This window comes from Oncorhynchus masou, chromosome 24 (genome assembly GCF_036934945.1).
Source record: "Oncorhynchus masou masou isolate Uvic2021 chromosome 24, UVic_Omas_1.1, whole genome shotgun sequence".
Classification (NCBI taxonomy): Eukaryota; Metazoa; Chordata; class Actinopteri; order Salmoniformes; family Salmonidae; genus Oncorhynchus; species Oncorhynchus masou.
The window spans coordinates 99,304,476-99,329,705 of NC_088235.1; the positions used below are offsets into that span (position 1 = coordinate 99,304,476).

Genomic DNA, 25,230 nt, shown 5'->3' on the forward strand with positions numbered 1-25,230 from the left:
GCCTCTGCTTCCCAAATTGACCCAGCCTCTGCTTCCCAAATTGACCCAGCCTCTGCTTCCCAAATTGACCCAGCCTCTACTTCCCAAATTGACGAGGGGGTACGTGTTCACACTTCCACTTGCCCCAGCCAACCTTGTCCTCCCGAGACCTCGGCAACCATTGCGCACAGGAAGCAACTTTAAGAGGAAAGAAGAAAAACGAGACCAGAAGAGAACAGACAGGAGCGACAGAACAGGACAACACCAAACAATGGTCAGTCATGTAGACATTCAGGAGCAGGACAACACCAAACAATGGTCAGTCATGTAGACATTCAGGAGCAGGACAAAACCAAACAATGGTCAGTCACGTAAACATTCAGGAGCAGGACAAAACCAAACAATGGTCAGTCACATAGACATTCAGGACAAAACCAAAAAATGGTCAGTCACGTAAACATTCAGGAGCAGGACAAAACCAAACAATGGTCAGTCACGTAGACATTCAGGAGCAGGACAAAACCAAACAATGGTCAGTCACGTAGACATTCAGGAGCAGGACAAAACCAAACAATGGTCAGTCACGTAAACATTCAGGAGCAGGACAAAACCAAACAATGGTCAGTCACGTAAACATTCAGGAGCAGGACAAAACCAAACAATGGTCAGTCACGTAAACATTCAGGAACAGGACAAAACCAAACAATGGTCAGTCACGTAAACATTCAGGAGCAGGACAAAACCAAACAATGGTCAGTCACGTAGACATTCAGGAGCAGGACAAAACCAAACAATGGTCAGTCACGTAAACATTCAGGAGCAGGACAAAACCAAACAATGGTCAGTCACGTAAACATTCAGGAACAGGACAAAACCAAACAATGGTCAGTCACGTAGACATTCAGGAACAGGACAAAACCAAACAATGGTCAGTCACGTAGACATTCAGGAGCAGGACAAAACCAAACAATGGTCAGTCACGTAGACATTCAGGAACAGGACAAAACCAAACAATGGTCAGTCACGTAGACATTCAGGAGCAGGACAAAACCAAACAATGGTCAGTCACGTAAACATTCAGGAGCAGGACAAAACCAAACAATGGTCAGTCACGTAAACATTCAGGAGCAGGACAAAACCAAACAATGGTCAGTCACGTAAACATTCAGGAGCAGGACAAAACCAAACAATGGTCAGTCACGTAAACATTCAGGAGCAGGACAAAACCAAACAATGGTCAGTCACGTAGACATTCAGGACAAAACCAAACAATGGTCAGTCACGTAGACATTCAGGAACAGGACAAAACCAAAAAATGGTCAGTCACGTAGACATTCAGGAGCAGGACAAAACCAAACAATGGTCAGTCACGTAAACATTCAGGAGCAGGACAAAACCAAACAATGGTCAGTCACGTAAACATTCAGGAGCAGGACAAAACCAAACAATGGTCAGTCACGTAGACATTCAGGAACAGGACAAAACCAAAAAATGGTCAGTCACGTAGACATTCAGGAGCAGGACAAAACCAAACAATGGTCAGTCACGTAGACATTCAGGAGCAGGAAAAAAACAAACAATGGTCAGTCACATAGACATTCAGGAACAGGAAAAAACCAAACAATGGTCAGTCACGTAGACATTCAGGAACAGGACAAAACCAAACAATGGTCAGTCACGTAGACATTCAGGAGCAGGACAAAACCAAACAATGGTCAGTCACGTAAACATTCAGGAGCAGGACAAAACCAAACAATGGTCAGTCACGTAAACATTCAGGAGCAGGACAAAACCAAACAATGGTCAGTCACGTAAACATTCAGGAGCAGGACAAAACCAAACAATGGTCAGTCACGTAGACATTCAGGAGCAGGACAAAACCAAACAATGGTCAGTCACGTAGACATTCAGGAGCAGGACAAAACCAAACAATGGTCAGTCACGTAAACATTCAGGAGCAGGACAAAACCAAACAATGGTCAGTCACGTAGACATTCAGGAGCAGGACAAAACCAAACAATGGTCAGTCACGTAAACATTCAGGAGCAGGACAAAACCAAACAATGGTCAGTCACGTAAACATTCAGGAGCAGGACAAAACCAAACAATGGTCAGTCACGTAAACATTCAGGAACAGGACAAAACCAAACAATGGTCAGTCACGTAAACATTCAGGAGCAGGACAAAACCAAACAATGGTCAGTCACATAGACATTCAGGAGCAGGACAAAACCAAACAATGGTCAGTCACGTAGACATTCAGGAGCAGGAAAAAACAAACAATGGTCAGTCACGTAGACATTCAGGAACAGGAAAAAACCAAACAATGGTCAGTCACATAGACATTCAGGAACAGGACAAAACCAAACAATGGTCAGTCACGTAGACATTCAGGAGCAGGACAAAACCAAACAATGGTCAGTCACGTAAACATTCAGGAGCAGGACAAAACCAAACAATGGTCAGTCACGTAAACATTCAGGAGCAGGACAAAACCAAACAATGGTCAGTCACGTAAACATTCAGGAGCAGGACAAAACCAAACAATGGTCAGTCACGTAGACATTCAGGAGCAGGACAAAACCAAACAATGGTCAGTCACGTAAACATTCAGGAGCAGGACAAAACCAAACAATGGTCAGTCACGTAGACATTCAGGAGCAGGACAAAACCAAACAATGGTCAGTCACGTAAACATTCAGGAGCAGGACAAAACCAAACAATGGTCAGTCACGTAAACATTCAGGAGCAGGACAAAACCAAACAATGGTCAGTCACGTAAACATTCAGGAACAGGACAAAACCAAACAATGGTCAGTCACGTAAACATTCAGGAGCAGGACAAAACCAAACAATGGTCAGTCACGTAAACATTCAGGAGCAGGACAAAACCAAACAATGGTCAGTCACGTAGACATTCAGGAGCAGGACAAAACCAAACAATGGTCAGTCACGTAGACATTCAGGAGCAGGACAAAACCAAACAATGGTCAGTCACGTAAACATTCAGGAGCAGGACAAAACCAAACAATGGTCAGTCACGTAGACATTCAGGAGCAGGACAAAACCAAACAATGGTCAGTCACGTAAACATTCAGGAGCAGGACAAAACCAAACAATGGTCAGTCACGTAAACATTCAGGAGCAGGACAAAACCAAACAATGGTCAGTCACGTAAACATTCAGGAACAGGACAAAACCAAACAATGGTCAGTCACGTAAACATTCAGGAGCAGGACAAAACCAAACAATGGTCAGTCACGTAGACATTCAGGAGCAGGACAAAACCAAACAATGGTCAGTCACGTAGACATTCAGGAGCAGGAAAAAAACAAACAATGGTCAGTCACGTAGACATTCAGGAGCAGGAAAAAAACAAACAATGGTCAGTCACGTAGACATTCAGGAACAGGACAAAACCAAACAATGGTCAGTCACGTAGACATTCAGGAGCAGGACAAAACCAAACAATGGTCAGTCACGTAAACATTCAGGAGCAGGACAAAACCAAACAATGGTCAGTCACGTAAACATTCAGGAGCAGGACAAAACCAAACAATGGTCAGTCACGTAAACATTCAGGAGCAGGACAAAACCAAACAATGGTCAGTCACGTAGACATTCAGGAGCAGGACAAAACCAAACAATGGTCAGTCACGTAGACATTCAGGAGCAGGACAAAACCAAACAATGGTCAGTCACGTAGACATTCAGGAGCAGGACAAAACCAAACAATGGTCAGTCACGTAAACATTCAGGAGCAGGACAAAACCAAACAATGGTCAGTCACGTAAACATTCAGGAACAGGACAAAACCAAACAATGGTCAGTCACGTAGACATTCAGGAACAGGACAAAACCAAACAATGGTCAGTCACGTAGACATTCAGGAGCAGGACAAAACCAAACAATGGTCAGTCACGTAGACATTCAGGAACAGGACAAAACCAAACAATGGTCAGTCACGTAGACATTCAGGAGCAGGACAAAACCAAACAATGGTCAGTCACGTAAACATTCAGGAGCAGGACAAAACCAAACAATGGTCAGTCACGTAAACATTCAGGAGCAGGACAAAACCAAACAATGGTCAGTCACGTAAACATTCAGGAGCAGGACAAAACCAAACAATGGTCAGTCACGTAAACATTCAGGAGCAGGACAAAACCAAACAATGGTCAGTCACGTAGACATTCAGGACAAAACCAAACAATGGTCAGTCACGTAGACATTCAGGAACAGGACAAAACCAAACAATGGTCAGTCACGTAGACATTCAGGAGCAGGACAAAACCAAACAATGGTCAGTCACGTAAACATTCAGGAGCAGGACAAAACCAAACAATGGTCAGTCACGTAAACATTCAGGAGCAGGACAAAACCAAACAATGGTCAGTCACGTAGACATTCAGGAGCAGGACAAAACCAAACAATGGTCAGTCACGTAGACATTCAGGAGCAGGACAAAACCAAACAATGGTCAGTCACGTAGACATTCAGGAGCAGGAAAAAAACAAACAATGGTCAGTCACATAGACATTCAGGAACAGGAAAAAACCAAACAATGGTCAGTCACATAGACATTCAGGAACAGGACAAAACCAAACAATGGTCAGTCACGTAGACATTCAGGAGCAGGACAAAACCAAACAATGGTCAGTCACGTAAACATTCAGGAGCAGGACAAAACCAAACAATGGTCAGTCACGTAAACATTCAGGAGCAGGACAAAACCAAACAATGGTCAGTCACGTAAACATTCAGGAGCAGGACAAAACCAAACAATGGTCAGTCACGTAGACATTCAGGAGCAGGACAAAACCAAACAATGGTCAGTCACGTAGACATTCAGGAGCAGGACAAAACCAAACAATGGTCAGTCACGTAAACATTCAGGAGCAGGACAAAACCAAACAATGGTCAGTCACGTAGACATTCAGGAGCAGGACAAAACCAAACAATGGTCAGTCACGTAAACATTCAGGAGCAGGACAAAACCAAACAATGGTCAGTCACGTAAACATTCAGGAGCAGGAAAAAAACAAACAATGGTCAGTCACGTAGACATTCAGGAACAGGACAAAACCAAACAATGGTCAGTCACGTAAACATTCAGGAGCAGGACAAAACCAAACAATGGTCAGTCACGTAAACATTCAGGAGCAGGACAAAACCAAACAATGGTCAGTCACGTAAACATTCAGGAGCAGGAAAAAAACAAACAATGGTCAGTCACGTAGACATTCAGGAACAGGAAAAAACCAAACAATGGTCAGTCACATAGACATTCAGGAACAGGACAAAACCAAACAATGGTCAGTCACGTAGACATTCAGGAGCAGGACAAAACCAAACAATGGTCAGTCACGTAAACATTCAGGAGCAGGACAAAACCAAACAATGGTCAGTCACGTAAACATTCAGGAGCAGGACAAAACCAAACAATGGTCAGTCACGTAAACATTCAGGAGCAGGACAAAACCAAACAATGGTCAGTCACGTAGACATTCAGGAGCAGGACAAAACCAAACAATGGTCAGTCACGTAGACATTCAGGAGCAGGACAAAACCAAACAATGGTCAGTCACGTAAACATTCAGGAGCAGGACAAAACCAAACAATGGTCAGTCACGTAGACATTCAGGAGCAGGACAAAACCAAACAATGGTCAGTCACGTAAACATTCAGGAGCAGGACAAAACCAAACAATGGTCAGTCACGTAAACATTCAGGAGCAGGACAAAACCAAACAATGGTCAGTCACGTAAACATTCAGGAACAGGACAAAACCAAACAATGGTCAGTCACGTAAACATTCAGGAGCAGGACAAAACCAAACAATGGTCAGTCACGTAAACATTCAGGAGCAGGACAAAACCAAACAATGGTCAGTCACGTAGACATTCAGGAGCAGGACAAAACCAAACAATGGTCAGTCACGTAGACATTCAGGAGCAGGACAAAACCAAACAATGGTCAGTCACGTAAACATTCAGGAGCAGGACAAAACCAAACAATGGTCAGTCACGTAGACATTCAGGAGCAGGACAAAACCAAACAATGGTCAGTCACGTAAACATTCAGGAGCAGGACAAAACCAAACAATGGTCAGTCACGTAAACATTCAGGAGCAGGACAAAACCAAACAATGGTCAGTCACGTAAACATTCAGGAACAGGACAAAACCAAACAATGGTCAGTCACGTAAACATTCAGGAGCAGGACAAAACCAAACAATGGTCAGTCACATAGACATTCAGGAGCAGGACAAAACCAAACAATGGTCAGTCACGTAGACATTCAGGAGCAGGAAAAAACAAACAATGGTCAGTCACGTAGACATTCAGGAACAGGAAAAACCAAACAATGGTCAGTCACATAGACATTCAGGAACAGGACAAAACCAAACAATGGTCAGTCACGTAGACATTCAGGAGCAGGACAAAACCAAACAATGGTCAGTCACGTAAACATTCAGGAGCAGGACAAAACCAAACAATGGTCAGTCACGTAAACATTCAGGAGCAGGACAAAACCAAACAATGGTCAGTCACGTAAACATTCAGGAGCAGGACAAAACCAAACAATGGTCAGTCACGTAGACATTCAGGAGCAGGACAAAACCAAACAATGGTCAGTCACGTAGACATTCAGGAGCAGGACAAAACCAAACAATGGTCAGTCACGTAAACATTCAGGAGCAGGACAAAACCAAACAATGGTCAGTCACGTAGACATTCAGGAGCAGGACAAAACCAAACAATGGTCAGTCACGTAAACATTCAGGAGCAGGACAAAACCAAACAATGGTCAGTCACGTAAACATTCAGGAGCAGGACAAAACCAAACAATGGTCAGTCACGTAAACATTCAGGAGCAGGACAAAACCAAACAATGGTCAGTCACGTAAACATTCAGGAACAGGACAAAACCAAACAATGGTCAGTCACGTAAACATTCAGGAACAGGACAAAACCAAACAATGGTCAGTCACGTAGACATTCAGGAGCAGGACAAAACCAAACAATGGTCAGTCACGTAAACATTCAGGAGCAGGACAAAACCAAACAATGGTCAGTCACGTAAACATTCAGGAGCAGGACAAAACCAAACAATGGTCAGTCACGTAAACATTCAGGAGCAGGACAAAACCAAACAATGGTCAGTCACGTAAACATTCAGGAGCAGGACAAAACCAAACAATGGTCAGTCACGTAAACATTCAGGAACAGGACAAAACCAAACAATGGTCAGTCACGTAGACATTCAGGAGCAGGACAAAACCAAACAATGGTCAGTCACGTAGACATTCAGGAGCAGGACAAAACCAAACAATGGTCAGTCACGTAAACATTCAGGAGCAGGACAAAACCAAACAATGGTCAGTCACGTAGACATTCAGGAGCAGGACAAAACCAAACAATGGTCAGTCACGTAGACATTCAGGAGCAGGACAAAACCAAACAATGGTCAGTCACGTAAACATTCAGGAGCAGGACAAAACCAAACAATGGTCAGTCACGTAAACATTCAGGAACAGGACAAAACCAAACAATGGTCAGTCACGTAGACATTCAGGAGCAGGACAAAACCAAACAATGGTCAGTCACGTAGACATTCAGGAGCAGGACAAAACCAAACAATGGTCAGTCACGTAAACATTCAGGAACAGGACAAAACCAAACAATGGTCAGTCACGTAGACATTCAGGAGCAGGACAAAACCAAACAATGGTCAGTCACGTAAACATTCAGGAGCAGGACAAAACCAAACAATGGTCAGTCACGTAAACATTCAGGAGCAGGACAAAACCAAACAATGGTCAGTCACGTAAACATTCAGGAGCAGGACAAAACCAAACAATGGTCAGTCACGTAGACATTCAGGAACAGGACAAAACCAAACAATGGTCAGTCACGTAAACATTCAGGAGCAGGACAAAACCAAACAATGGTCAGTCACGTAGACATTCAGGAACAGGACAAAACCAAACAATGGTCAGTCACGTAAACATTCAGGAGCAGGACAAAACCAAACAATGGTCAGTCACGTAAACATTCAGGAGCAGGACAAAACCAAACAATGGTCAGTCACGTAAACATTCAGGAGCAGGACAAAACCAAACAATGGTCAGTCACGTAAACATTCAGGAGCAGGACAAAACCAAACAATGGTCAGTCACGTAAACATTCAGGAGCAGGACAAAACCAAACAATGGTCAGTCACGTAGACATTCAGGAACAGGACAAAACCAAACAATGGTCAGTCACGTAGACATTCAGGACAAAACCAAACAATGGTCAGTCACGTAGACATTCAGGAACAGGACAAAACCAAACAATGGTCAGTCACGTAGACATTCAGGAGCAGGACAAAACCAAACAATGGTCAGTCACGTAGACATTCAGGACAAAACCAAACAATGGTCAGTCACGTAGATCTGAACATTCAGGACAAAACCAAACAATGGTCAGTCACGTAGACATTCAGGAACAGGACAAAACCAAACAATGGTCAGTCACGTAGACATTCAGGAGCAGGACAAAACCAAACAATGGTCAGTCACGTAAACATTCAGGAGCAGGACAAAACCAAACAATGGTCAGTCACGTAGACATTCAGGACAAAACCAAACAATGGTCAGTCACGTAAACATTCAGGAGCAGGACAAAACCAAACAATGGTCAGTCACGTAAACATTCAGGAGCAGGACAAAACCAAACAATGGTCAGTCACGTAGACATTCAGGAGCAGGACAAAACCAAACAATGGTCAGTCACGTAAACATTCAGGAGCAGGACAAAACCAAACAATGGTCAGTCACGTAAACATTCAGGAGCAGGACAAAACCAAACAATGGTCAGTCACGTAAACATTCAGGAACAGGACAAAACCAAACAATGGTCAGTCACGTAAACATTCAGGAACAGGACAAAACCAAACAATGGTCAGTCACGTAGACATTCAGGAGCAGGACAAAACCAAACAATGGTCAGTCACGTAAACATTCAGGAGCAGGACAAAACCAAACAATGGTCAGTCACGTAAACATTCAGGAACAGGACAAAACCAAACAATGGTCAGTCACGTAGACATTCAGGAGCAGGACAAAACCAAACAATGGTCAGTCACGTAAACATTCAGGAGCAGGACAAAACCAAACAATGGTCAGTCACGTAGACATTCAGGAGCAGGACAAAACCAAACAATGGTCAGTCACGTAAACATTCAGGAGCAGGACAAAACCAAACAATGGTCAGTCACGTAAACATTCAGGAGCAGGACAAAACCAAACAATGGTCAGTCACATAGACATTCAGGACAAAACCAAACAATGGTCAGTCACATAGACATTCAGGACAAAACCAAACAATGGTCAGTCACGTAGACATTCAGGAGCAGGACAAAACCAAACAATGGTCAGTCACGTAGACATTCAGGAGCAGGACAAAACCAAACAATGGTCAGTCATGTAGACATTCAGGAGCAGGACAAAACCAAACAATGGTCAGTCACGTAAACATTCAGGAGCAGGACAAAACCAAACAATGGTCAGTCACGTAGACATTCAGGAGCAGGACAAAACCAAACAATGGTCAGTCACGTAGACATTCAGGAGCAGGACAAAACCAAACAATGGTCAGTCACGTAAACATTCAGGAGCAGGACAAAACCAAACAATGGTCAGTCACATAGACATTCAGGAGCAGGACAAAACCAAACAATGGTCAGTCACGTAGACATTCAGGAGCAGGAAAAAAAACAAACAATGGTCAGTCACATAGACATTCAGGAACAGGAAAAAACCAAACAATGGTCAGTCACATAGACATTCAGGAACAGGACAAAACCAAACAATGGTCAGTCACGTAGACATTCAGGAGCAGGACAAAACCAAACAATGGTCAGTCACGTAAACATTCAGGAGCAGGACAAAACCAAACAATGGTCAGTCACGTAAACATTCAGGAGCAGGACAAAACCAAACAATGGTCAGTCACGTAAACATTCAGGAGCAGGACAAAACCAAACAATGGTCAGTCACGTAAACATTCAGGAACAGGACAAAACCAAACAATGGTCAGTCACGTAGACATTCAGGAGCAGGACAAAACCAAACAATGGTCAGTCACGTAGACATTCAGGAGCAGGACAAAACCAAACAATGGTCAGTCACGTAAACATTCAGGAGCAGGACAAAACCAAACAATGGTCAGTCACGTAGACATTCAGGAGCAGGACAAAACCAAACAATGGTCAGTCACGTAAACATTCAGGAGCAGGACAAAACCAAACAATGGTCAGTCACGTAAACATTCAGGAGCAGGACAAAACCAAACAATGGTCAGTCACGTAAACATTCAGGAACAGGACAAAACCAAACAATGGTCAGTCACGTAAACATTCAGGAACAGGACAAAACCAAACAATGGTCAGTCACGTAGACATTCAGGAGCAGGACAAAACCAAACAATGGTCAGTCACGTAAACATTCAGGAGCAGGACAAAACCAAACAATGGTCAGTCACGTAGACATTCAGGAGCAGGACAAAACCAAACAATGGTCAGTCACGTAAACATTCAGGAGCAGGACAAAACCAAACAATGGTCAGTCACGTAAACATTCAGGAGCAGGACAAAACCAAACAATGGTCAGTCACATAGACATTCAGGACAAAACCAAACAATGGTCAGTCACGTAGACATTCAGGAGCAGGACAAAACCAAACAATGGTCAGTCACATAGACATTCAGGACAAAACCAAACAATGGTCAGTCACATAGACATTCAGGACAAAACCAAACAATGGTCAGTCACGTAGACATTCAGGAGCAGGACAAAACCAAACAATGGTCAGTCACATAGACATTCAGGAGCAGGACAAAACCAAACAATGGTCAGTCATGTAGACATTCAGGAGCAGGACAAAACCAAACAATGGTCAGTCATGTAGAACTTCAGGAGCAGAACAAAACCAAACAATGGTCAGTCATGTAGACATTCAGGAACAGGACAAAACCAAACAATGGTCAGTCACGTAGACATTCAGGAGCAGGACAAAACCAAACAATGGTCAGTCACGTAGACATTCAGGAGCAGGACAAAACCAAACAATGGTCAGTCATGTAGACATTCAGGAACAGGACAAAACCAAACAATGGTCAGTCACGTAGACATTCAGGAGCAGGACAAAACCAAACAATGGTCAGTCACGTAGACATTCAGGAGCAGGACAAAACCAAACAATGGTCAGTCACGTAGACATTCAGGAGCAGGACAAAACCAAACAATGGTCAGTCACGTAGACATTCAGGAGCAGGACAAAACCAAACAATGGTCAGTCATGTAGACATTCAGGACAAAACCAAACAATGGTCAGTCACGTAAACATTCAGGAGCAGGACAAAACCAAACAATGGTCAGTCACGTAGACATTCAGGAGCAGGACAAAACCAAACAATGGTCAGTCACGTAGACATTCAGGAGCAGGACAAAACCAAACAATGGTCAGTCATGTAGACATTCAGGACAAAACCAAACAATGGTCAGTCACGTAGACATTCAGGAGCAGGACAAAACCAAACAATGGTCAGTCACTTAGACATTCAGGAGCAGGACAACACCAAACAATGGTCAGTCACGTAGACATTCAGGAACAGGGTGCACAAGAGAGCGCGTCAGCAGCAAGCTCAAATATAACCAACATCTCAGGGTCATTCTCATTAGATTTTGGCAACATCAACATAACAGAATTTCTTTGACATTTGTCACTAATTTCAATCTTGTAGTATTCAGCGATCTTCAACAGCTGTTCTTTAGTACGTCATTCTAACAGTTCCTCTGATGGAAAGCGAATTAACTACTCTACATTAGACCCCATAGTCAGAAGTAAATACAAAAAACTATAATAATCTTGCTCTTCACCTCTGCTGAGCACACCAGACCAGACCACAAAAAAGAAATGACAATCAGACTGGGCACCACAGAAGAGAGATGAGAGATATATTGGGGCTTACCCAAAACCTACAATAACTCAACCCTAGTCTTTGAGGGGATTTGCGGTAGGTAATTATGCACTGTAGCCCACTGGCAAGGGGAAAAAAACACCCAGCAAGCTGGCAGATTCCCAAGCCACGGATGTGCCCCGAGACCACTGCTCAGTCCACCGACGCCACACAAAAATAACAAACAAAATAACCATTCCCAACGTATTCCAAAGTGAAACACATCGCTAAGCCTAATAGGGGAAAAAGAAAGGCTATAGCTCCGGGTAGCAAGTGTCACTGCCCTACCCAAATCTCCCACTGAGGTACTCAGCCGACTACTCACCTCCTCGGAGTAGAGCAAGAGTCACCAGCCTGGGCAGGGGCCTGGAAACTAACAAATCTATCTCTCCAAGGAAGGACACAACCAACTATCCACCGCAGTGGCAAGTTTACCAAACAAACAAAGGCTACCAGTACTGGAAACCAACCATTACAACTCAAACAAGCAGTAACAAAAGATGCAAACAAAACACCTACAGAGTTTAAGAGACAGCAGGGGTTCAATTTGTAGAACACAGTTCCTACATTTGAATATAAAAATATATTTTATCAAACAAAACTATGCTACATTTTTATCTCTGTGACCCTCAGGATGACAAATGAGAGCAAGATTACTGGATGTAAGTACATTATTTACCTTCAGAGGTGAATGTATCAAACCAGTTGCCATGATAAGTGTCTTGTTGTGCTCGCTCCTCAAACAATAACATGGTATTTGTTCACTGTAATACTGTAAATTGGAAAGTGCAGTTAGATGAACAAGAATTTAAGCTTTCTGCCCATTTAAGACATGTCTATGTCCTGGAAAGAAGACTAATGCTTACGTCATTCTAGTCACATTAGCGTACGTTAGCAACAACGGTCCCGGTTTAGGGATACCGATCCCGTAGAGGATAGGGGAATGATGAGTGGATAAGAGGCAATCCAAAATTTCGATTAAGACATTAATGCGTGAGCTAAGACTGATGAAGTCACTATACAGAGCCTTCGGAAAGGTATTCAGACACCTTGACTTTGTCCACATTTTGTTACATTACAGCCTTATTCTAAAATGGATTTAAAAATCTACACACAATACTCCATAATGACAAAGCGAAAACTGATTTTTAGAATTTATGCACATTTATAAAAAATTACTTATTTACATGATACTCGAAATTGAGCCCAGGTGCATCCTGTTTCCATTGATCATCCATGAGATGTTTCTACAACTTGATTGGAGTCCACCTGTGTTAAATTCAGTTGATTGGACATGATTTGGAAAGGCACATGCCTGTCTATATAAGGTCCCACAGTGGACAGTGCATTTCAGAGCAACAACCAAGCCGTGAGGTCGAAGGAATTGTCCGTAGAGCTCACAGACAGGATTGTGTCGAGGGACAGATCTGGGGAAGGGAACCAAAACATTTCTGCTGCATTGAAGGTCCCCAAGAACACTGGCCTAAATCATTCTTAAATGGAAAAAGTTTGTAACCACCAAGACTCTTCCAGGAGCTGGCCGCCTGGTTAAACTGCGCAATCGCGGGAGAAGGGTCTTGGTCAGGGAGGTGACCAAGAACCTGTTTCAGAGCATTCAGGACCTCAGACTAAGGCAAAGGTTCACCTTCCAACAGGACAATGACCCTAAACACACAGCCAAGACAACGCAGGATTGGCTTCGGGACATGTCTCTGAATGTCCTTGAGTGGCCCAGCCAGACACCAGACTTGAACCAAACTGAACATCTCTGGAGAGACCTGAAAATAGCTGTTCAGCGACGCTCCCCATGCAACCTGATAGAGCTTGAGAGGATCTGCATAGAACAATGGCAGAGACTCCTCAAATTCAGGTGTGCCAAGCTTGTAGTGTCATACCCAAGTAGACTTGATGCTGTAATTGCTGTCAAAGGTGCTTCAAAGTACTGAGTAAAGGGTCTGAATACTTATGTAAATGTGATATTTCAGATTTTTGTTAAAAAAAATGTATACATTTGCAAAAGTTTCTAAACGTGATTTTGCTTTTGTCATTATGGGGTGTGTGTAGATTGAGCGAGGGGGAAAAAACAATTTAATCAATTTTAGAATAAAGCTGTAACGTAACAATGTGGAACATGTCAAGGGGTCTGAATACTTTCCGAAGTATTTGTTCAGCACTTTTGAAATTTACAGCGACAGAATTCAGAACATGGTCCATTCTTACAGTATTCTCCCTGTACACTAAGTCAGAACCGTAGGATAAATGAAGGGGGCATATAAGTGGACAGTGAAAGCTCAATGTTTGATGACATTTCTCTTAAACAGGCTATAGGCTACATGTGCACCACCAAGTCAGAACAGTAGGCTAAGTTATGAGGGGGAAAGGGACCAAATTGTTAGAGTGAGGCACATGGGCTTCTAACTGCTTACAACACAACATACGCATAGTTTTACTTTCTTAGCTACAGTATACTTATCTCCCTGGCATATTGCATAATTTATGCGGTGGCATACAATACATATTTGGACTTGGTTGTGCGGTTGTGCTGTGCTCACTTGAACAGGAAGGTGGCTCGGCTCGGTGGTCGTTCTTGTGGGCAAATTTTGTCATGAAACTTTGTCATCCAAGTCTGTCATTCCCTGGATTTATGTTGATTTCAAGACAACTGGAGCTCGTTTTTTTTCCTTGAAGTCTGATATTTCCGAGTTTCCAGTTGTTTTGAACGCGGCAGAAGTCATGTTGGATTGACAGCATGGCCAATATATTCAACCTTTTTTGGCCCATGGTTTTGTGTGTGAAGGTTTATCATTTTAAGCAAAGTAAAGAGACCCTTAAACCCAGACTTGGACCACACACCCACTCTACCGAATAGGAGGGAAAGCAAAATAGTGATTGCTTTGCAACGCTTGCAGTTAGCCATTGATTCCTTCCAAACCTCTCATTGTTGAATCTGCTATTTCCAACTTGTTGTGTAATGTTTGTCCAATGGCTAATTTTCTTCATATGACAAGGATTGAAAAGGATTTGCCAGTAGATTGACGTGCTTCATGAAGATGACTGCTCGCTAGTTAAGATTTAGAAAATATGATGATCAGTCCAATCAAAGCTACAGTAGATATGTGATTTGATGTCATTTTATTTGTGGCCAAGGACCGGGGGCCTTCTTGGATGGGCACTTCTAATGTAAATCTATGGCAGCACCCAAGGGGGCTTGAACTTTATCTCTCCCTGTAGATTTTGCGGTGACGTAGTGTCCCCATGAGTGACAGAACACAGCCAGTCACAGTGCAACTGGAAAAGATGACCAACTCCTACGCTCTGTATTATGCGCTGGCTGCCCCTCCACCACAGAAAGCACTAAGCGAGGCTGAAACACCTGCATTTTGGAGCCGCCTTACTCAAGGAAAACAAAAAAAGAGTCCATGTTTGTATGCGTCTTTATTAACTAAGTACATTTTTATTTACATTGTTTGCAAACTGATATGCGACATGTATTAAATGCCAAAATAACATGCAAAACAGACACACAAAATATATGCCTGTTTTGTATGTTATTTTGGCATTAATACATGTTTCATATCAGTTTGCAAACAATGTAAATAAAAATATACTGAGTTAATAAAGCTCTGCCCCACCAGCCCTGAATGGCTGGTCGCCACTGGTAATAAGAATACTGTAGCTACAGTGAGTATACAAAAAATTAGGAACACCTGCTCTTTCTGTGACAGACTGACCAGGTGAAATCTATGATCCTTTATTGATTTCACTTGTTAAATCCACTTCAATCAGTGTAGATGAAGAGGAGGAGACTGGTTGAAGAATAATCTTTAAGCCTTGAAACATGGATTGTGTATGTGTGCCATTCAGAGGGGGAATGGGAAAGATAAAATATTTAAGTGCCTTTTGAACGGGGTATGGTATTGGCTGCCAGGCACACCAGTTTGAGTGTGTCAAGAACTGCAACACTGCTGGGTTTTTCACGTTCAACAGTTTCCCATGTGATTCAAGAATGTTCCGCCACCCAAAGGACATCCAGCCAACGTGACACTACTGTGTAAAGCATTGGAGTCAACATGGGCCAGCATCCTTGTGGACCACTTTCGACACCTTTATAGAGTCCATGCCCCGACGAATTGAGGCTGTTCTCGGGGCAGAAGGGAGTGCAACTCAATATCAACTAAAAATTGTTTTTTCAAAACAATCTCATTAAATGATCACTCTCCATTCTCTAACCCCCTTTCTCTCTCTTCCTCACTCTGTGTTGTAGGTTGAACAGGCTCCAGAGGGTGGTGGTTGGGGAGGCTGGCCTGCTGAGCCACGTGGCCCAGTTAGATGTGCGGGACGCTGGGTTGGAGGAGCTTGACGTCAGGACCCTATCCAGGCTAGAGCTCCTACGCTGTGACAGAAACACACTCACACTCCTTAGAGTCAGCGGCCTAGCACTCAAGGGCCTGCACACAGCACAAAACGGTACACATACACTCACAAACATGGACACTTGTTATAGTAATTGTCCACATTGCAGAGAATGTAGTGACACATACGCACATACAGGTTACAGACAAAATAAAGTCAACACCAATATAGTGTCTTGATAGGGTGTTGGACCACCATGAGCCAGAAATGCTTCAATGGGCCTTGGCATAGATTCTACAAGTGTCTGGAACTCTATTGGAGGGATACGACACCATTCTTCCATGAGAAATTCCATAATTTGGTGTTTTATATAGCCCTTCTTACATCAGCTGATATCTCAAAGTGCTGTACAGAAACCCAGCCTAAAACCCCAAACAGCAAACAATGCAGGTGTAGAAGCACGGTGGCTAGGAAAAAATCCCTAGAAAGGCCAAAACCTAGGAAGAAACCTAGAGAGGGACCAGGCTAAGAGGGGTGGCCAATACTCTTCTGGCTGTGCCAGGTGAAGATTATAACAGAACATGGCCAAGATGTTCAAATGTTCAGAAATGACCAGCATGGTCAAATAATAATAATAATAATCACAGTAGTTGTCGAGGGTGCAACAAGTCAGCACCTCAGGAGTAAATGTTAGTTGGCTTTTCATAGCCCGATCATTAAGAGTATCTCTACCGCTCCTGCTGTCTCTAGAGAGTTGAAAACAACAGGTCTGGGACAGGTAGCACGTCCGGTGAACAGGACAGGGTTCCATAGCCGCAGGCATAACAGTTGAAACTGGAGCAGCAGCACGGCCAGGTGGACTGGGGACAGCAAGGAGTCATCATGCCAGTTAGTCCTGAGGCCAGGTCCTCCAAGAGAGAGAAAGAAAGAGAATTAGAGAGCGCATACTTAAATACACACAGGACACCCGATAAGACAGGAGATATACTCCAGATATAACAGACTGACCCTAACCCCTAGACACAAACTACTGCAGCATAAATACTGGAGGCTGAGACAGGAGGGGTCAGGAGACACTGTGGCCCCATCCGATGATACCCCCGGACAGGACCAAACAGGCAGGATATAACCCCACCCACTGGTGACTGACACACACCCACACCCTTTAAACCCCCTATGCTCTTTTGAGACCCCTCTTTTAAAATCACTGAGATCTCTTCTAGTCATGGTAGTCAAAATAATGAGCTACTGGGCATTTTAATACATGACTCAAAGCATTGCTTAATTAACTCAGGAACCACACCTGTGTGGAAGTACCTGCTTTCAATGTACTTTGTATCCCTCATTTACTCGTATTTCCTTTTATTTTGGCAGTTCCCTGTATATACTGTATTGACGGTGTGTTGTTTTTCTAGAGCTGAAAGCGCTGGAGGTGTTTCCTGTTCCAGAGAGCCTCACTGTTGTGGATGTGTCCAGGTAAGAGCCACACAGTTCACAATCAATGGATGGATTCTTGAATGGGTAGAGAATATACAATTGATTTTGATTGTTTTAACAGACCTATTGGTTGATGGACAGAGAGAAGACTTATAGTGACTGATTGCTGTCTGTGTTGTAGGAACCGTCTGGACTATGTGCCTGTCTGGGTGTGTTGTGTTTAGGGCTGGGAATAGCCAGGGACCTCACAATACAATATTATCACAATACTTAGGTGCTGATATGACATGTATTGTCATCATTCTATATTTATTGCAATTTGATGTTCCAAACATATTGCTCACTATACACTGAGTGTACAAAACATTAAGAACACCTGCTCTTTCCTTGACAGGCTGACCAGGTGAAAGCTATGATCCTTTATTGATGTCAGTTGTTAAATCCACTGCAATCAGTGTCGATGGAGGGGTGTGTTTGTCAAGAACTGCAACACTCCTGGGTATTTCACGCTCAACAACTTCCTGTGTGTATCAACAATGATCCACCACCCAAAGGACATCCAGCCAACTTGACACAACTGTGGGAAGCATTGGAGTCAACATGGGCCAGCATCCCTGTGGAACGCTTTCAACACCTTGTAGAGTCCATGCCCCGACAAATTGATGCTGTTCTAAGGCCAAAAGGGGGGTGCAACACATTATCCGGAAGGTGTTCTTAAAGTTTTGTACACTCAGTATATGTCATCTGCAGAGAGATAAGAGAGCATGATCAGTCAGGGAAATAAAAGTGCTGAAAAAATGTTGGCTCATTTTGAAAAGATGGAAAACAAGCTATAAGATGAAAGATACCTAAGTTTTGGCGCAGGTACAGCCAACTAGCGCTAGCTAACGCTATCCACAGTAGCACTCTCTAACTTTAAACAAAAAATTATTTACATGTCGATACTTAGATCTTCCTTCTTTTTTTTTCTTTTTACTATTGTGTTGTAGGAACCATCTGGGCTGTCTGCCTGACTGGCTATGTTGTGTTGTAGGACCCATCTGGGCTGTCTGCCTGACTGGCTATGTTGTGTTGTAGGACCCATCTGGGCTGTCTGCCTGACTGGCTATGTTGTGTTGTAGGACCCATCTGGGCTGTCTGCCTGACTGGCTATGTTGTGTTGTAGGACCCATCTGGGCTGTCTGCCTGACTGGCTATGTTGTGTTGTAGGACCCATCTGGGCTGTCTGCCTGACTGGCTATGTTGTGTTGTAGGACCCATCTGGGCTGTCTGCCTGACTGGCTATGTTGTGTTGTAGGACCCATCTGGGCTGTCTGCCTGACTGGCTATGTTGTGTTGTAGGACCCATCTGGGCTGTCTGCCTGACTGGCTATGTTGTGTTGTAGGACCCATCTGGGCTGTCTGCCTGACTGGCTATGTTGTGTTGTAGGACCCATCTGGGCTGTCTGCCTGACTGGCTATGTTGTGTTGTAGGACCCATCTGGGCTGTCTGCCTGACTGGCTATGTTGTGTTGTAGGACCCATCTGGGCTGTCTGCCTGACTGGCTATGTTGTGTTGTAGGACCCATCTGGGCTGTCTGCCTGACTGGCTATGTTGTGTTGTAGGACCCATCTGGGCTGTCTGCCTGACTGGCTATGTTGTGTTGTAGGACCCATCTGGGCTGTCTGCCTGACTGGCTATGTTGTGTTGTAGGACCCATCTGGGCTGTCTGCCTGACTGGCTATGTTGTGTTGTAGGACCCATCTGGGCTGTGTGCCTGACTGGCTATGTTGTGTTGTAGGACCCATCTGGGCTGTCTGCCTGACTGGCTATGTTGTGTTGTAGGTCCCATCTGGGCTGTCTGCCTGACTGGCTATGTTGTGTTGTAGGAATCATCTGGACTGTGTGCCTGACTGGGTGTGTGAGAGCACCCGACTAGAGGTCCTAGACATCAGCCACAACAACATCAAAGAGCTACCCATACGGTTAGTATCACTGAGCTGTACTGTACAGTCACACACACACAGATGTACTGTACAGTCTCTCTCGGTCTCTCTCAATTCAATTCAAGGGGCTTTATTGGCATGGGAAACGTGTTAACATTGCCAAAGCAAGTGAGGTAGATAATATCTCTCTCTCTCTCTCGGTTTCTCTCTGTCTCTCGGTCTGTCTCTCTCTCTCTCCTCTCTGTTGATCTGTCTCTCTCCTCTCCTCTACTCTCCTCTCCTGTACTCTCCTCTCCTCTCTCTGACTGTATTGTGTGTGTCTCCTGTAGGTTATTCTGCAGTGCTAGTCTTCGTAAAGTGCTGGTAGGATGTAACAGTCTGCGTAGACTACCTGAGCGGCTGGAGAAATCTCAGCTAGAGGTTCTAGATGTACAACACAACCTGCTAACTGAGCTACCACACAACCTCTTCATTAAGGCCCAGAGGTAGGCTCCACACACACTCACACTGGGACAGACACACACACACACACACACACACACACACACACACAGATACTGGGACGCACATATACACACAGATACTGGGACATACACACAGATACTGGGACACACACACACACACACACACAGATACTGGGACACACAAACACACACAGATACTGGGACCCACACACACACACAGATACTGGGACACACACATAGTTACTGGAACACACACACAGATAATTGGACACACACACACACACACAGAGAGATAATGGGACACACACACACACAGATAATGGGACACACACACACAGATACTGGGATACACACACACACACAGAGATACTGGGACACACACACACACAGAGATACTGGGACACACACACACACACAGAGATACTGGGACACACACACACACACACACACACAGATACTGGGACACACACACACAGATACTGGAACACACACACACACACACACAGATAATGGGACACAGATAATGGGACACAGATAATGGGACACAGATAATGGGACACAGATACTGGGACACACACACACAGATACTGGGACACACACACACAGATACTGGGACACACACACACACAGATACTGGGACACACACACACAGATACTGGAACACACACACACACACACAGATAATGGGACACACAGATACTGACACACACACACACACACACACACAGATACTGGGACACACACACAGATACTGGGACACACACACATACTTGGGACACACACACACACATACTGGGACACACACACATACTGGGACACACACACACACACACAGAGATACTGGGACACACACACACACACACACACACAGATACTGGGACACACACACAGATACTGGGACACACACACACACATACTTGGGACACACACACACACACATACTGGGACACACACATACTGGGACACACACACACACACACACACACAGAGATACTGGGACACACACAGATAATGGGACACACACACACACAGGTAATGGGACACACACACACACACACAGGTAATGGGACACACACACACACAGATAAAGGGACACACACAGATACTGGGACACACACACACACACACACAGATACTGGGATACACACACAGATACTGGGACACACACACAGACACAGGTAATGGGACACACACACACACAGATAAAGGGACACACACAGATACTGGGACACACACACACACACAGATACTGGGATACACACACAGATACTGGGACACACACACACACACACAGAGTTACTTAGACACACACACAGATAATGGGACACAGATACTGGGACACACACACACACACACACACACAGATACTGGGACACACACAAATACTGGGACACACACAGATACTGGGACACACATAGAAACTGGGACACACACACACACACACACACAGATACTGGTACACACAAATAAATACTGGAACACACACAGATAATGGGACACCCAGATACTGGGACACACACACACACACACAGATACTGGGACACACACACAGATACTGGGACACACACACACAGATACTGGAACACACACACACACACAAATAATGGGACACACAGATAATGGGGCACACAGATAATGGGACACAGATACTGGGACACACAGATACTGGGACACACACAGATACTGGGACACACACACACACACAGATAAAGGGACACACACAGATACTGGGACACACACACACACACACAGATACTGGGATACACGCACAGATACTGGGACACACACACACACACACAGAGAGTTACTTAGACACACACACAGATAATGGGACACAGATACTGGGACACACACACACACACACAGATACTGGGACACACACAGATACTGGGACACACACAGATACTGGGACACACACAGATACTGGGACACACACAGATACTGGGACACACACAGATACTGGGACACACACAGATACTGGGACACACAGATACTGGGACACACACACACACACAGATACTGGGACACACACACACACACAGATACTGGGACACACACACACACACAGATACTGGGACACACACACACACACAGATACTGGGACACACACACACACAGAGATACTGGGACACACACAGAGATACTGGGACACACACAGAGATACTGGGACACACACACACACAGAGATACTGGGACACACACACACACACAGATACTGGGACACACACACACACACAGATACTGGGACACACAGATACTGGGACACACACAGATACTGGGACACACACACACACAGATACTGGGACACACACACAGATACTGGGACACACACACACACAGATACTGGGACACACACACACAGATACTGGGACACACACACACAGATACTGGGACACACACACAGATACACACACACACACAGATACTGGGACACACACACACACACAGATACTGGGACACACACACACACACACACAGATACTGGGACACACACACAGATACTGGGACACACACACACACACAGATACTGACACACACACACAGATACTGGGACACACACACACAGATACTGGGACACACACACACACACAGATACTGGGACACACACACACACACAGATACTGGGACACACACACACACACACACACACAGATACTGGGACACACACACACACACACACACACACAGATACTGGGACACACACACAGAGACTGGGACACACACACACACACACACACAGATACTGGGACACACACACACACACACAGATACACACACACACACACAGATACTGGGACACACACACACAGATACACACACACACATACTGGGACACACACACACACACACACACACTGGGACACACACAAACACACACACACATACTGGGACACACACACACACATACTGGGACACACACACACACACACATACTGGGACACACACACACAGATACTGGGACACACAGATACTGGGACACACACACAAACACACACACACTGGGACACACACACACACACAGATACTGGGACACACACACAGATACTGGGACACACACACACACAGATACTGGGACACACACACACACAGATACTGGGACACACACACACACACACAGATACTGGGACACACACACACACAGAGATACTGGGACACACACATAGATACTGGAACACACACATAGATACTGGAACACACACACACACAGAGATACTGGGACACACACATAGATACTGGAACATTTACATTTAAGTCATTTAGCAGACGCTCTTATCCAGAGCGACTTACAAATTGGAACACACACACACACACACAGATACTGGAACACACACACACATATACTGGGACACACACACACAGATACTGGGACACACACACACAGATACTGGGACACACACACAGACTCTGGGACACACACACACACACGCAGATACTGGAACACACACACACATATACTGGGACACACAGATACTGGGACACACACACGGAGATACTGGGACACACACGGAGATACTGGGACACACACACAGATACTGGAACACACACACATAGATACTGGGACACACACATAGATACTGGGACACACACATAGATACTGGGACACACACATAGATACTGGGACACACACACAGATAATGGGACACACACACAGATAATGGGACACACAAACACACAGATAATGGGACACACACACACACAGATAATGGGACACAGATACTGGGACACACACACACACAGATACTGGGACACACACACACACAGATACTGGGACACACACACACACAGATACTGGGACACACACACACAGATACTGGGACACACACACACAGATACTGGGACACACACACACAGATACTGGGACACACACACACAGATACTGGGACACACACACACAGATAGATACTGGGACACACTCACACAGATACTGGGACACACACAGATACTAGGACACACACACACACAGAGATACTGGGACACACACACACACACACAGATACTGGGACACACACATAGTTACTGGAACACACACACACACAGATACTGGGACACACACACACACAGATACTGGGATACACACACAGATACTGGGACACACACACACACACAGATAATGGGACACACACACAGATACTGGGACACACACACACACACAGATACTGGGACACACACACACACACAGATACTGGGACACACACACAGATACTGGGACACACACACAGATACTGGGACACACACACACATACTGGGACACACACACACATACTGAGACACACACACACACACACACACACACATACTGGGACACACACACATACTGGGACACACACACACAGAGATACTGGGACACACACACACACACACACAGATACTGGGACACACACACACAGATACTGGGACACACACATAGATACTGACACACACACAGATAATGGGATACACACACACACAGATACTGGGACACACACACACACAGATACTGGGACACACACACACAGATACTGGGACACACACACTGAGATACTGGGACACACACACACACGGAGATACTGGGACACACAGATACTGGGACACACACATAGTTACTGGAACACACACACACAGATAATGGGACACACACACACACACACACACAGATAATGGGACACACACACACACAGATAATGGGACACACACACAGATACTGGAACACACACACACACACAGATACTGGGATACACACACAGATACTGGAACACACACACAGATAATGGGACACAGATACTGGGACACACACACACACAGATACTGGGACACACACAGATACTTGGACACACACACACACACACAGATACTGGGACACACACACACACACACACAGATACTGGGACACACACACACACACACACACAGATACTGGGACACACACATAGATACTGGGACACACACACACACACACAGATACTGGGACACACACACACACAGATACTGGGACAGACACACACACACACAGATACTGGGACACACACACACACGGAGATACTGGGACACACACACACACACGGAGATACTGGGACACACACACACA

The 25,230-nt window shown here is 44.7% G+C and overlaps 1 protein-coding gene across 1 annotated transcript in view; it reads left to right on the forward strand.

The window, feature by feature from the left end:
- The window catches only part of LOC135513116 (PH domain leucine-rich repeat protein phosphatase 1-like), a 77,772-nt gene that overhangs the window by 40,711 nt on the left and 11,831 nt on the right, over positions 1-25,230 (forward strand). The window contains exons 7-10 of the mRNA XM_064935836.1: positions 16,250-16,452; positions 17,754-17,814; positions 19,645-19,740; positions 20,031-20,186. Of these exons, the coding sequence (XP_064791908.1) occupies positions 16,250-16,452; positions 17,754-17,814; positions 19,645-19,740; positions 20,031-20,186 (516 nt within the window). The remainder of the gene's footprint in view (positions 1-16,249; positions 16,453-17,753; positions 17,815-19,644; positions 19,741-20,030; positions 20,187-25,230) is intronic.